Source organism: Medicago truncatula, chromosome 4, assembly GCF_003473485.1.
Source record: "Medicago truncatula cultivar Jemalong A17 chromosome 4, MtrunA17r5.0-ANR, whole genome shotgun sequence".
NCBI classification, from domain to species: Eukaryota; Viridiplantae; Streptophyta; class Magnoliopsida; order Fabales; family Fabaceae; genus Medicago; species Medicago truncatula.
The window spans coordinates 47,454,178-47,469,567 of record NC_053045.1 but is presented as its reverse complement, the minus strand read 5'-3'; the positions used below and the strand labels follow the sequence as shown (position 1 = coordinate 47,469,567).

The 15,390-nt window shown below is 34.9% G+C and overlaps 2 protein-coding genes across 2 annotated transcripts; both read left to right on the top strand.

Moving 5' to 3' along the window:
• The first annotated feature begins 1,481 nt into the window (after positions 1–1,481).
• LOC25493511 (probable receptor-like protein kinase At2g23200) lies at positions 1,482–2,996 on the top strand. Its single transcript, XM_039832790.1, is given in 3 exon segments — positions 1,482–2,358; positions 2,447–2,487; positions 2,490–2,996. Coding segments are annotated over 3 exon segments (1,425 nt in total).
• A 1,776-nt stretch (positions 2,997–4,772) lies between these two features.
• Positions 4,773–14,973, top strand: LOC25493508 (probable receptor-like protein kinase At2g23200). The gene is made up of 2 exons (XM_024782134.2): positions 4,773–6,116; positions 13,184–14,973. The coding sequence occupies exons 1-2, from the start codon at positions 4,895–4,897 to the stop codon at positions 14,572–14,574; spliced, it is 2,613 nt and encodes an 870-aa protein (XP_024637902.2). The 5' UTR covers positions 4,773–4,894; the 3' UTR covers positions 14,575–14,973.
• Positions 14,974–15,390: the final 417 nt, after the last annotated feature.

The following is a 15,390-nucleotide window of genomic DNA, read 5'->3' as shown; positions in this document are numbered from 1 at the left end:
TTGATCTGTCACACGGTTAAGTGCTTTGATAACAGAGCAAGCTCTGATACCAATTGAAGGTGAGAAAAACACAAGAAGGGGGGAGTTGAATTGTGTTTTCTTTTTCTCTAAAAATTCTTCTACTGATAATACTTCAGAAGCAGGTTAGGAATGCTTATGATGTGATGATCAGAATCAGATATGCAGCGGAATAAAACAGAGCAGAGAAAAGAAAGAGACACAAACAATTATCCTGGTTCCTTCCACAAACCAGAAGTAGTCCAGTCCCCCTTGCACTTCCAAGGAGATTTTCACTAAAAATCACACAGATTACAAATGCTCAATACTATCTAAGTATGAGACTTCTTCTAATGCTCAAGCACGCAGGCGAGAGTCTTCCAATGCTCAAGCACTAAAGCAAGAGTCTTCTAATGCTCAAGCACGTAGGCGAGAGGCTTCTATTCAAACAAAGATACAGAGAAAATGTTTGACTTTGAACACTTGATATACAATCAGTGGTGTTCACAATACAATGCAATAAAGAGTCTAGACTTGAGAATTTCTAAGATGTATCAAATCAGTGCAGAAATTCAAAGTGCTTTGTAGAATCAAATTTGGCAGAGTTTTGGCGCTTTTAACTTGTATTGATTTCTCTTGCCAATCTTCACGTCTTCACTCCTTTATATAGAGGTGTGAAAGAGACGTTGAGATTTTTAGCACGTCTAAAGAGTCGTTGAGTTCCTTTGATCATCCACCAGTAATCTTTTGCCTGATTTGGGTGTAGTCCTTTGAAGAATCAACTTCAAATTCATTCTCATCTTGAAGGAACATTTCTGCAGGCAGAGCTGTTGTCTTGTCTTGTAGCGTAGACAAAAATAAAGTAGTGGAGGTAGTGGTTGTACACTTGTACTTTGTCAACTCTGATAACGAAGGACAAATACTCAATGCTTTTCAAATGACCGTTGATACCTCCCTTTCAATTCTTCGTTCTCTTAGACGAGGTTGAAAGAAAAAAAGCTCCTTTGAATCTTCAGTTTAAATTTACTGATCACTTGTAGCTTCTGGTGATGATATAGCTTCTGATGAAATCTTGCTTCTGATGGTCTTCTGCTTCTGATGAACTTCTGCTTCTGATGACGTCATTACTTCAGAGGCACTTGTTACTTCAGAAGCACTTCTTAGCTTCAGACGCAGTTTTCTTCAGATGCTTTGGATTCCTTTGCTCTCCATTGTTCTTCCAAGACCTAGTGAAATTGATTGACTTTGCCTATGGTCCTGTACACTTGAACAATTATTAGCAATAACCAATTGATAATTTTTAATACCTTGTTATCATCAAAACTCATTAAGGTTTATTGTGAAACACATTTTGTTCCAACACATTCTTCATTAGTTCTCTTTCTCTTCTTCCCACTCCCTACTTCCAACTTATAATAATTGCAATCATCAATATCATCATAGCTTAAAAAATCATCAAACAAACATAATTTTCAACTCTCTCCATGGCAATTCAACACTCTATCATCTTACTTGCTTTTCTTATTCAATTCTCATCATTATACTTCCCCTCGCTCGGATACGATGAACAAGACATATACTTCATCAGTTGTGGATCAGATAGCAACGTTACTGTTACTGAAAGTAATAAAGTTTATATTGGGGAATCAAACCCCAACTACCCTAAAACAAGTTTCAGCAAAAGCTCCATAGAAACCAGTCAATCATCAGTGCCTTCACCTCTCTACCAAACAGCAAGGATATTTCATTCCGAATCTTTATACGAGTTCAAAACCGTACCAAACAACACCTACATGGTACGTTTCCATTTCTTTTCATTCTCTTCACCACTTAACCTTTCCACTGCAAAATTCACCGTTTCAGTCCCTGGTTTCATTCTGTTACAAAATTTCGATGCAAAAAACACCACCAACTCTCCTTTAGTAAAAGAGTATTACCTTAAAATCATCAGAAAAAAATTCAAAATCACGTTCACACCTCAAAAAGCATCATTTGCCTTTGCTAATGCAATAGAACTCTTTATGCTCCCTGTTCATTTAATCCCCGACTCAATCGCGCTTTTCCATTACAAAGAGTCTACTGGCAGAAACTTATCTACTTATAGTAATGATTTCCTCTCTCGATCGTTGGAAACCAACCTCCGTCTTAATGTTGGTGGCGGAATTGTTAATAGAGAAACTGATACACTATCAAGAGAATGGTTACCAGATGACAGATATATAACTGATCCCCAAAACGCTAAGAATGGTTCCTTTGAAGGTGATATTAAACGCACTGCAAATGATGAATCTGTTGATTCAAATTCAAATAAATACATAGGTCCAGATATTGTTTATAAAACTGCCAAAGTGAGTGTTAATGGTTCAATCGGTTTAAACATAAGTTGGAGTGTTCCTGTGGAGAAGAATATAGATCATTTCCTTATGCTTCATTTTTGTGACATTTTTAGTGATCAACAGACTGGTCTTACAACTTTCATTCTCTTCGTTTATGACAGTTATGTTATAAATGTAAATGATAACCAAAGTTTGTCACTACAGATGCCTTATTATTATGATTTTGTGGTTCGTTCAGACAGCTCAGGACTATTGAAGGTTAGCGTAGTACCTAATACTTCGGTTGAGGTTGCTAGACCGAATGCTTTTTTAAACGGGCTAGAACTAATGAAAGTGATTGAATCATCAGGCCCAATTCCCAATGATGATTCGGATTCGAGGAAGATTAGTCTTCCTGTGGTGGTGGGTTCGGTGATTGGAGGTTTACTTTTGGTTTCTATGGTGGTGGTTTTGTTTCTTTGGATTAGTAAAATCAGGAAACAAAGGCCTGTTGAGAAGTCCGAATGGTTGCCTATTCCAGCTGCCAGAGGAGGAAGTTCTCACAGCAGATTAACTGATGCAACAACAATTCAAGGCTCGCCTTTACCTAACATAAACCTTGGATTGAAAATCCCTTTGCTTGATCTATTAAAAAGGCTCACAAATTTTTACTTGAAACTGTGATGAAACTCTCCTTATATAACCATAAGGGAGAATGTTGTGTTTTACTTTATAATTTAGACCTTTGATAAGTTATAGGACTTTTAGCCGAACCAAAACATAAACAAATATTGGACCATATATCATCTAGTGTTACTATAGCCATTTTTTTTTAATGTGTTGTTACTATAGTCATTTTTTTTTAAAAATAAACGATATTCATTCAATCATATTGATAGAGTATATCGATACAATACAAATCTAAATTCGCTAAAAATAAGGATAAATCTGTGAGCAAACTCACATCATCCATGTTAATAGCATAAAACGGCAAATTACATATGCCTACAAATATGACTAATATGACTATATTTATGTCTTCGAAATGCTCATGTTTTCGGATCTGCAACGTTGACGACGTCAAAGTCATTGTCATTGATCGGATCTGCACTTGCTCAAAAACTAATCTTTCAACCTGAATCAAATAAACACCGCACTAAGACGAGAAATAAAAAACACACCGCACAAAGACGGAAAATCAAAACAAATAGATTTGTTCAGAGATGACGAAATCATAAAAACAAACGAAAGAAAACAGAAAACATGTGAAATCACTTATTCAATTAGGATAAAAGGAAAAACAATTGATTTTTGGGTCAAAATTGACTCTAAATCACCCCTCTAAATAGAAGAAAAAGAAAGGGGTGATGACCAGGTTTGAAATGGAGAGAAGAGAGAGAAAGAAAGGGTTTCAAAGTGGGTGCCATTTAATTTGGGAAAGGAGAGTTCTTTTCCACCATGGGAAAGTTGATCATGTCCATTAGATTAAATGAGGAATACATCTTTACCATACTCTCTCAACACTAAATTATTTTTTACACTATCTTCCACCCTCTCTCTTTCATGTTCTCACACACTTTGACCACCACCGCACCACCACCAAATCTGCCATGGATCTTCAAAATTCTTTATCTGGGTGGTGTGAATCATAATGGATAGTGCCTCAGGGATCATTCTAACAGGTTCTCCCATGCTCCTCAATGTTGCAAGAACTGTGAAAATGGTTTTCAGCATTTAATAGGATGGTGTAGGTAACAACACATCAAACAAAAACAAAAGCAGGTATAACCGTATGATACTTCCAATAGAGAAATGAATTAGTAGCTTTCAGGATCTGCGCATGTATCTATGAAAAATATAACATAATTAAATTTTCTTAAAATACATTGTACGCGTAAGTGATTAAAGTCATAATCATATCATCAATGTTGAATGATAAAAGCAATTGATGGATCTGGAAGACATTCTGAACAAAGCCATTAACTCAAAGCAAGAACAAGTGATTGTGACTTAATGATCTTCGTATTATTTACAATATCTGAAGGTGTTCGTCCTGTGCAATCATAAATTGTGACTGACAATTTTTGTTTGATCCTTGAAAATGGTACGCTAACAAGTTTTTCGGCAGCAACCATGGTGGTGTGTGGTGGTGCAGTGGTGGTTAAAGTGGTTGTTGAATTTGTGATTTAGTGGTGGTGGTATGGGTGTGTGGGGACATGAAAGAGGGAGTGCGAAAGATAGTATAAAAAAATAATCTAGTGGTTGAGAGAGTATGATAGGAATATGTTCCTCATTTAATCTAATGGATATGATCAACTTTCCCATGGTGAAAAAGAACTATCCTTTCCCAAATTAAATGACACCTTGAGAGTGTGTTATACTATAGTCATGGTATTGGTAGGTGATAAATCAACTTTCAAATATTTTATTTATATTTAAAATTAAAGAGAGAAACAAACAAGAAATAAGAAAATTCAAAGGTGACGACTTAACCAGTCCACAGCTAAAGTCTTCCTCTTATCTATGTCTTCTTCATCATTGGTTCCCCTTCTCTTCTCCACTCCCTACTTCTACCAACTTCTATGAATAGCAATCATCAATTTCATAACTTAAAAAAAATCATCAAACAAACACAATTTTCCTCTCTCACCATGTCAACCTTTCACTTCCACACAATTCAACGCTCTATCTTTCTCCTTGCTTTTTTTCTTCAATTCTCATCATTACAATTCCCCTCACTCGGATACGATCCTCAAGACACATACTTCATCAATTGTGGATCAGATATCGACGTGAATGAAAATAACAACCTTTATATTGGTGAATCAAACCATGCTTACCCGAAAAAATTATTCAGCGAAAGTAACTCCAAAGTAACAAGTCAATCACCAGTGTCTTCACCTCTCAACCAAACAGCAAGAATTTTCCTTTCCAATTCTTCCTATGAATTCAAAACCGTTCCAAGCAACACTTACATGGTACGTTTCCATTTCTTTTCATTCTCTTCACCAACTAACCTTTCCTCTGCAAAATTCACCGTTTCAGTTCCTGGTTTCCTTCTGTTACATAATTTCAACGCTGAAAACACCACCAACTCTCCTTTAGTAAAAGAGTATTACGTTAAAATCATCAGAAAAAGATTCACAATCACTTTCACACCTCAAACATCATCATTTGCGTTTGTTAATGCAATTGAACTCTTTATGCTCCCTCTTCATTTAATCCCCGATTCAGTAGCACGTTTCAATTACATCGGTTCTACTGGTCGGGGCTTAACTACTTATAGTGGCGGTTTACACTCACAACGATCGTTGGAAACCAAACTCCGTCTTAACGTCGGTGACCAAACTGTCGATAGAGGAACCGATACATTATCGAGAGAATGGTTAGCAGATGACAGTTATGTAACTAATCCACAAAACGCTAAGAATCGCTCCTTTGACGTTCATATTCCACGCACTGCAAATGATACATCTGATGGTCCAAATTCAAATCAATATATTGCTCCAGACAGGGTTTATCAAACTGGCAAAGAGAGTATTAACGGTTCTAGCAACATAAGTTGGAGTGTTCCTGTAGAGAAGAACGTAGATCATTTACTTAGGTTTCATTTCTGTGACGTTTTTAGTAATCGACAGTCTGGTCTGACAGATTTCCTTCTCTTAATTTATGACACTTATGTTGTGAATGTCAATAATGACACAAGTTTGTCACTACAGATGCCTTATTATTATGATTTTGTGGTTCAATCCGATGCCTCTGGGAACCTGAATGTTACCGTACAACCTAATGTGTCGGATTTTGTACCGAAAGCATTTTTAAATGGGCTAGAACTAATGAAAGTGATTGAACAATCTAGTGAAATTCCCTTCGATGATTTGGATTCAAAGGTTAGTCTTCCTGTAGTGGTGGGTTCAGTGGTTGGAGGTGTAGTTTTGGTTTCTGTTGTGGTGGTTTTGTTTCTTTGGATTAGTAAAATCAGGAAACAAAGGCCTGTTGAGAATTCCGAATGGTTGCCCATTCCAGCTGCCAGAGGAGGGAGTTCTCACAGCAGATTAACTGATGCAACAACAATTCAAGGCTCACCTTTACCTAACATAAACCTTGGATTGAAAATCCCTTTGCTTGATCTTCAATTTGCAACGGATAATTTCGATGCAAAGAGGATTATTGGAAAGGGTGGTTTTGGAATTGTTTATAAGGGAGTCCTCACGAATGGAGTTAGTGTTGCAGTGAAAAGAAGTGAGCCAGGATCAGGTCAAGGTCTGCCTGAATTTCAGACTGAGATAATGGTTTTGTCCAAGATTCGTCATCGGCATCTTGTTTCCTTAATTGGGTATTGTGATGAAAGGTATGAGATGATACTTGTTTATGAGTACATGGAAAAGGGGACACTTAGAGAAAGTTTGTACGGTGCAAATTTGCCTAGTTTCTTGACTTGGAAGCAAAGGCTTGAGATTTGTATTGGTGCTGCTAGAGGTCTTCATTACCTTCACAAAGGAGCAGCTGGTGGAATCATTCACCGCGATGTGAAGTCCACTAACATATTGCTTGATGAGCATCTTGTAGCTAAAGTTGCTGATTTTGGTCTTTCAAGAACTGGTCCTCTTGATCAGCATTCTTATGTCAGCACAGGTGTTAAGGGAACTTTCGGTTATCTCGATCCTGAGTACTTTAGATCACAACAGCTTACAGAAAAATCTGATGTGTATTCATTCGGCGTGGTTCTACTTGAAGTATTATGTGCAAGAGCAGCCATTGAACCGTCGCTTCCAAGGGAACAGGTGAACTTGGCTGAGTGGGGAATTTTTTGCAAAGACAAAGGGATACTTGAAGATATCATTGATCCTTCCATCAAGGGACAAATTGATCCAAACTCACTTAGAAAGTTTAGTGAGACAGTGGACAAATGCTTACAAGATGATGGTTGTGATAGGCCTTCAATGGGTGATGTACTGTGGGACTTGGAATATTCTTTGCAGCTTCAGAGAGGTGCAGTACATAGAGAACCTCATGAGGATAGTTCTAGCAGTGCTTCTGTATCAATTCAATTGCCTAATGTTCGCCGTTTGCCTTCTCTGTCTACACTGAGTGAAGGGGATGACACGTCTATGTCTATTGGTAGAGTTATTGATGAATCTGATAGTGCAGCAGATTCTGTTTTCTCTCAGTTGAAAATAGATGATGCTAGATAGATATTCATGTTTTCTCACAAGTGTCTCAAGTAAGTGGAGGAGCTGTTTTTATTAGATGGCTCACTTCCCTCTTTTGTCCTTGTTTCCTTGTATTTTTCATACTTGGTTATGGTTGTTGGTCTATTCTTAATTGTAAGACTAATGATGATTTCTATTTTTGATGATTGCAATAAACCATTGGTAATTAGCTGCATTATATACATCACTTATTTGAATGCTTGAACCAATATTCTACACTGGCCAGCAAGGCCATATACTAGTATATGATTCTGTTTCCTTCACCTTTTTAAGGTATCAGTGGCATCTGGCATGCAAATTATGTTGGATTATTAATTCAATATTGGACTTATACGTGAATAATTATATATTGTGGATCGTTGTTTAAGGTTAAGTCTAACTAAAAATGATCAAATGTTTCCGGTGATTAACATGATTGATTAATAATTTTAGATGATGGATTTTTCTTTCAACAAATCAGTTACCTTTTACAAAGGAAAAGAGTCTGTTGACCTAGCAACTATTGAATACATTCCTTTCTATCCTCATTTGGTCAGAAGGCCAGAATGATGAATTCAAACCAGTTCAATTCAATGAGCACAAATAGGGTATTTGTTTATGTGAACAGAAATGCTATACACCTCATTTGGTTTCACCTTGTGGATTGTGATGTTACTAATTCCTACCTATATTGCAATTCTGTTTTATTCACCATCACCATTTCCTACTTGCAGGTGAGCAAAGTTAAGAGAGAAACTAAGATACAATAATGGATTAACGCACATTGTCAAAAACTAAATAAAATAATAAAAAATGAATTAATGCAAATAGCGACAGACATGGATCCTTGACTCTTGCATATAGAGAAAATTCGATTAAAGGGGGAACTACACCTTGTGTGTCTCATACATTCTTCCATGAAGATTTAATGATTAATCAATGATAAAAGATGGTAGAAACTGCGTACATTTATGTATCGAAGGTACCTATGTTTCTTAATCTGACCCGTCTCTGATGTATTGGATTGATAGACTATAAATGGTCGTGGCTAGAAATGGACGTGAGTTTGCTGTTGTTTGACACTATACTTTAGGTGCTTGGATTCGTTAGGTGTTGGCGATCAGATACACTTGTGTAATCAAGATTTGGATCCACTGGCTACACCACACACCTCTATTTTTTTTTTTTTATTATTATTTTCTTTGCAATTTGGTTTTATATTTGTACGCAAGTGTGCTAGATTGTGCTAGTAGTGTGCGATCGATTGTTTTGGGATTTGTGGTTTCTAGGGTTGTTTTGTTTTACCCATTTGGTTTTTCTTTTTCTTTTTTTTTTCTTTTATATATTTGGCAAGGTTTTATGTCCTCAATGGTCTTTTTACTCTTTCTAATTTAATTTTAACCCACTTAGGATATTGTGGAGTCATCAGCATCCCATTTCATTATAAAAAAAATGAAGAAGAAAAATATAGTGATACATTTCTCTAACACTATGTTTGGGTGTGAAAGAAATATAAAAGTGAAGTGGAAAACGGAGAAATATAAGATAAGAGAAATAGACAAAAAAATAGAGTAGAAATAATATATTGTTGGGATGAATAGAAATACAAAGAAAAACAAAAACAAAAGAAATATCAAAATCAATTTTCACTTTTTTTTAATAAATACAAAAATAAATTTAGAAGCATTTAGTACGTACACTTCTTGACTTAAGGCTTAATTTACTTAGGGTCTAAGTCAGGAAAACATAAGCTCAAGAGAGCTATAAATATCCACCTTGAGATCATTCTCAAAGCATACCTAAACAAACTAAATCCTAGTTTTAGATATTGTACTCACTGCAAGTACAAATATCCATCTCTCACCTTCATTAGAGGTGGTAATAATCTAGATTGACTAACATGAAGCTACATTATAGTTTACATTAGGTTTATGTTAAGTCGGACTTTATTTTTAAATAGATAATATTAATTTGAAAAAAAAACTTATTTAACGAAAAAGTTAGATAATTTGTCCTCCATTTGGGTCTTACAAAATTCAAGAGATCAGTCTCTGCAGTTGCGCACGAAGGATACCTGATTAACGTAAAAAGAAGTCTATTATACCTACCAGCCTACTTAAGAATATACAAATAGTTTCTAAAAAAAAATGAAAATATGAATCAATTTTTGTCATTACTACTATTATCATATTAGGACTTGAAGTTTAGATAAAGCTATCGATTTACTATTTTTTTTTTCTAAGGAAATTTACTAACTTTATTGTGACTTCATCTTATTAATCTACATTAATTTTTTTATCATATTTTTTTAAGTAGTTTAGTAGATAGAGCTCATATATTTTAAATGTAAAGAATTGGAGTGTCCGGGGTTCGAATCCTAACCCTACATATAATATCAAATAACTCTACCAACTAAGTTAAGCTAACAAGAATATTATTATAAATTAGAATTGAAATGCGATATTATACGTTTTCAGACTTGCTCAAATTTCATGTTAAATATCAAAGTGAAGTTCATTCACATTAGACTATTAGCTTATTAATCTAGTTGTCAAACATAGACCGTTATTATTTATTTAAAATCTAGTTTTTTTTTTTTTTGAGGGAATTTGAAATCTAGTTGTTAAACATAGACTATATTATTTATTTAAATATGTGTATATGAAATAAGTTTTTAAGTATGCTAACAATTCAGGTCTGATTTTTAAGAAGATCAAATCTAGATTTTAAATTTTGCTGACAAGGCGGAACTTAAATCTAACAAAGTTTATTTAGTACGATTTGATATGACAATATTATGATATTGATTAAATTTTGTCTTGTACAATGTTTGATCTTAAAGTTTCTCTATGTCTCTTACTAAATAACAGCACAACTTTTTGTCTCAAATATATATTGTCGAAAACACCAAAATAGTCTTTTGTCGACAAAAATTTATAATAAAATTATTCAATATCATAAAAATTTATATTTTTTTGATTTGTGCTTTTATGTTTTGTGTTGTTTTATCATGTTAATACCTTTTAACATATCAAACGCACCCTACTATAGACAATTAGATTTGGAACCACAAAATTATTCTCCATTCCATTATAAGAACGTCACGACAAATCATGCCACTTTGGAAATTTCCATGCCCCGGGAGAGATATTTAGACTCTACTCCAGTGCCTTATTTTGGCTGCATTATTAGCAGCCTCTTAATTCATTTTCAGCAGCATTTAAATAAATAAGTTATTAGCACAAGTGCGTCTATGGCTATCCTCCCAACCAACCAATCATTTTTAGTAAAACATAATAATAAACGGTACACCTTTAAATTAAGGTGTACCGGTACACCTATTTCATAATTCAATAAGTTAATAATCTTTTTTATGTAATAAAGAGATGTTTATCGACTTTTATATTTTAAAAAATATCATTTCATAAGAAAAAACATCATTTCATCATTTATAAAAATCATACTAATTTTTTTAACATTTTATCCAAAAAAAAATCAATATTCAACAATATGAGTATTAAAAATTAAAAAAATTTAAATTTTGATTTGCCGACACTTTTGAAAAATAAAATATAATTATTATAATTGTAACTAATAGAAAATAAATTTTTTTCTAAGAAAAAAATATTTATTAAACTACTCATTTAATATATGAGTGTATCGGTACACTCAATTTTTGTAAGTGTACTGTAGAAATTGCCAATAATAAAATCCATATATAACAATATCTATACATTTTATTTGTAAACAACAAAAAGTTCATCAACTTTCGTAAAAAAATGTGTATGTCTTTTAACCAAAGTGGAAAATAAATAATAATATTTATATAATTTATTTAGTTTAATAACGAATACAGATATTCGCATATGCATACACTATTAAATCAAAATTCATGTCCATTAAGTAATGAGTAATTGATATATCCATTTATTTTACCTGCAAATAGTCATTAAGTTATCCACTTCTAATTTGTGGCAAATTTTATCGTTCGATATAGATTTTTCTGCTCTCCATACTCAAACGTAGTTCCATTGATAAATCAACTTCCAATATTAAATAAAAATTAAAAGGAGAAACAAACAAAGAAGAAGAAAATTCAAAGAACCACAGGCCACATTGGTTCCCCTTAGATAAAGTCTTCTACTTTTGAAAGATAAAGTCTTCCTCTTATCTAACTCCATTCTTTATTGGTTCTCCTTCGCTTCTCCCTCCCTACTTGAAATTGGATTAAGTGCAGTCACATTATTATGCAGTCAGGTGCAGTCGGCACCTCAGAACCGTCCAATATTTATCGGACGGTTCAAATCTCAAAATAGTTTTTGATTTCTGTTTAATATAAAGTACTGAGTTTTAAATTTGGATTATCCATCCAATCTTGATCAATGGTCTCGAGCTTATTGACTATATAACTGCAGTGGATTTCGACTGCACTGAAACCCAATCACTGCCTACTTGTACTAACTTCTATGAATAGCAGTCATCACAGCTTAAAAAAATCATAACACAAACATAGTTTACTTACATCTCTCCCAATGACAATTCAACAGTCTATCATTTTACTAATTTTTCTTCTTCAATTCTCATCATTATACTTCCCCTCCATCGGATACAATGAACATGGTTACTTCATCAGTTGTGGATCACACAACAATGTTACTAATGAAAGTAACAAAGTTTATATAGGAGAATCTCAACATCATATTTACCCTATAACAAGTTTCAGCAAAAGCTCCATAGAAACAAATCAATCATCAGTTCCTTCATCTCTCTACCAAACTGCAAGGATTTTCCGTTCCGAATCTTGGTACGAATTCAAAACCATCCCAAACAACACCTATATGGTACGTTTCCATTTCCTTTCATTCTCTACACCAACTAAACTTTCCACTGCAAAATTCACTGTTTCAGTTCCTGGTTTCATTCTGTTACAAAATTTCAACGCTGAAAACACCACCAACTCTCCTTTAGTAAAAGAATACTACGTTCAAATCATCAGAAAAAGATTCAAAATCACTTTCACACCTCAAAAATCATCACTCGCATTTGTTAACGCAATAGAACTCTTTGTGCTCCCCGTTCATTTAATCCCTGATTCAGTGTTGCGTTTTACTTACAAAGAATCTAGTTCTCCAGGCTTATCTAATTATAGTGGCGGTTTAAACTCACAACGAGCTTTGGAAACGAAACATCGTCTTAACGTAGGCGGTGATAATGTCACTAGAGAAGCCGATACATTATCAAGAGAATGGTTACGAGATGACAGATACATAACTAATCCACAAAATGCGAAGATTGGTTCCTTTGGTGATATTAAACACGCTGCAAATGATGAATCTGATGGTCCAAATTCAAGTATATATATTGGTCCAGATATTGTTTATAAAACTGGCCAAGAGAGTGCAAACGGTTCAAAAGGTTTAAACATAAGTTGGAGTGTTCCTGTGCAAAAAACTGTAGATCATTTCCTCAGGCTTCATTTCTGTGACATTTTTAGTGATCGACAGTCTGCTCTTACAACTTTCAATCTCTTCATTTATGACAGTTATGTTGTATATATCAATAATGACACTAGCCTGTCAATACAGATGCCTTATTATTATGATTTCGTGGTTCAATCCGATGGCTCTGGGATGTTGAAGGTTACAGTTGTACCTATTACTGATACGAACAAATCTGCCATACCGAATGCATTTTTAAATGGGCTAGAACTAATGGAAGTGATTGAACAATCTAGTGAAATTCCCCCGGATGATATGGATTCGAAGGTTAGTCTTCCTGTGGTGGTGGGTTCGGTTGTTGGAGGTTTAGTTTTGGTTTTGGTTGTGGTGGTTTTGTTTCTTTGGATTAGTAAAATCAGGAAACAAAGGCCTGTTGAAAATTCCGAATGGTTGCCAATTCCAGCTGCCAGAGGAGGGAGTTCTCACAGCAGATTAACTGATGCAACAGCAATTCAAGGCTCCCCTTTACCTAACATAAACCTCGGATTGAAAATCCCCTTGCTTGATCTTCAATTCGCAACGGATAACTTTGATGCAAAGAGGATAATTGGAAAGGGTGGTTTTGGAATTGTTTATAAGGGAGTTCTCAGGAATGGAGTTAGTGTTGCAGTGAAAAGAAGTGAGCCAGGGTCAGGTCAAGGACTACCTGAATTTCAGACTGAGATAATGGTTTTGTCAAAGATTCGTCATCGACACCTTGTTTCCTTAATTGGGTATTGTGATGAAAGGTATGAGATGATACTTGTTTATGAGTACATGGAAAAGGGGACACTTAAAGATAGTTTGTATGGTGCAAATTTGCCTAGTTTCTTGACTTGGAAGCAAAGGCTTGAGATTTGTATTGGTGCTGCTAGAGGTCTTCATTACCTTCACAAAGGAGCAGCTGGTGGAATCATTCACCGCGATGTGAAGTCCACTAACATATTGCTTGATGAGCATCTTGTAGCTAAAGTTGCTGATTTTGGTCTTTCAAGAACTGGTCCTCTTGATCAGCATTCTTATGTCAGCACAGGTGTTAAGGGAACTTTCGGTTATCTCGATCCTGAGTACTTTAGATCACAACAGCTTACAGAAAAATCTGATGTGTATTCATTCGGCGTGGTTCTACTTGAAGTTTTGTGTGCAAGACCAGCCATTGAACCGTCCCTTCCAAGGGAACAAGTGAACTTAGCTCAGTGGGGAATTTTTTGCAAAGACAAAGGGCTATTGGAAGATATCATTGATCCTTCCATCAAGGGACAAATTGATCCAAACTCACTTAGAAAGTTTAGTGAGATAGTGGAAAAGTGCTTACAAGATGATGGTTGTGATAGGCCTTCAATGGGCAATGTTTTGTGGGACTTGGAATATTCTTTGCAGCTTCAGAGAGGTGCAGTACATAGAGAACCTCATGAGGATAGTTCTATCAGTGCTTCTGTATCAATTCAATTGCCCAATGTTCGCCGTTTACCTTCTCTGAATACACTGAGTGAAGTGGATGATATGTCTATGTCTATTTTGAGGGTTATTGATGAATCTGATAGTGCTGGGCATTCTGTTTTCTCTGAGTTGAACCTTGATGATGCCAGATAGATTTTCATGTCATGTCCTTCAAGATACAATGATCAACTTTCAAGTGTCTCAAGTAAGTGGAGGAGCTGTTTTTATTAGATGGCTGACTTATCTGTTTTTTTTTAAAGCTAAATTAACCCACCTAAATTGCCACTGGGGAGAATCGAACCTGAGACCTCGAGGAGGAGCACACTCCCAGATCCCAAGCCATTACCATGAGACCAACCCAAGTGGGTTGGCTCACTTATCTGTTTTGTCCTTGTTTCCTTGTATTTTTACATCCTTAGTTATTATCGTTGCTGGTCTATTCTAAATTGTAAAATTATTATTGATGATGATGCTGTATATTTTTGATGCTTGAAATAAATTGTTGGTAATTATGTGCATTATATACAGCAGTTGTTTGAGTGCTTGCACCAATGCATATATCCCACAGGGGCCAACAATGGTATAACCTAGTACATGATTCAGTATTCTTCACCTTATATGGGTATCAATGACATGCAAGTTATGTTGAATAATTATATATTGTGTATTGTTGCTGAAGTTTGAGCCTAATTAAAAGTGATATAAAGTACTTAAATGTGTGAAAACTACATGGTGGTTCTATTTTTTAGAATGGACTAGTTGTATTAGAAGGAGACATGGAGATAGCAAAAGGGTTCTCTTGGACAAAGTTCATGTTAATCTAAGAGGCCAAATTGCACAACTAATTAGTCATCATTAATTCCAGTATGCTTCCATGATACTTTTGGTGATTAACATGATTGATTATGAATTTTAAAGGACTGATTTTGATACCAACAAATTAATCACCTTGTGCAAAGGAGAAGAGTG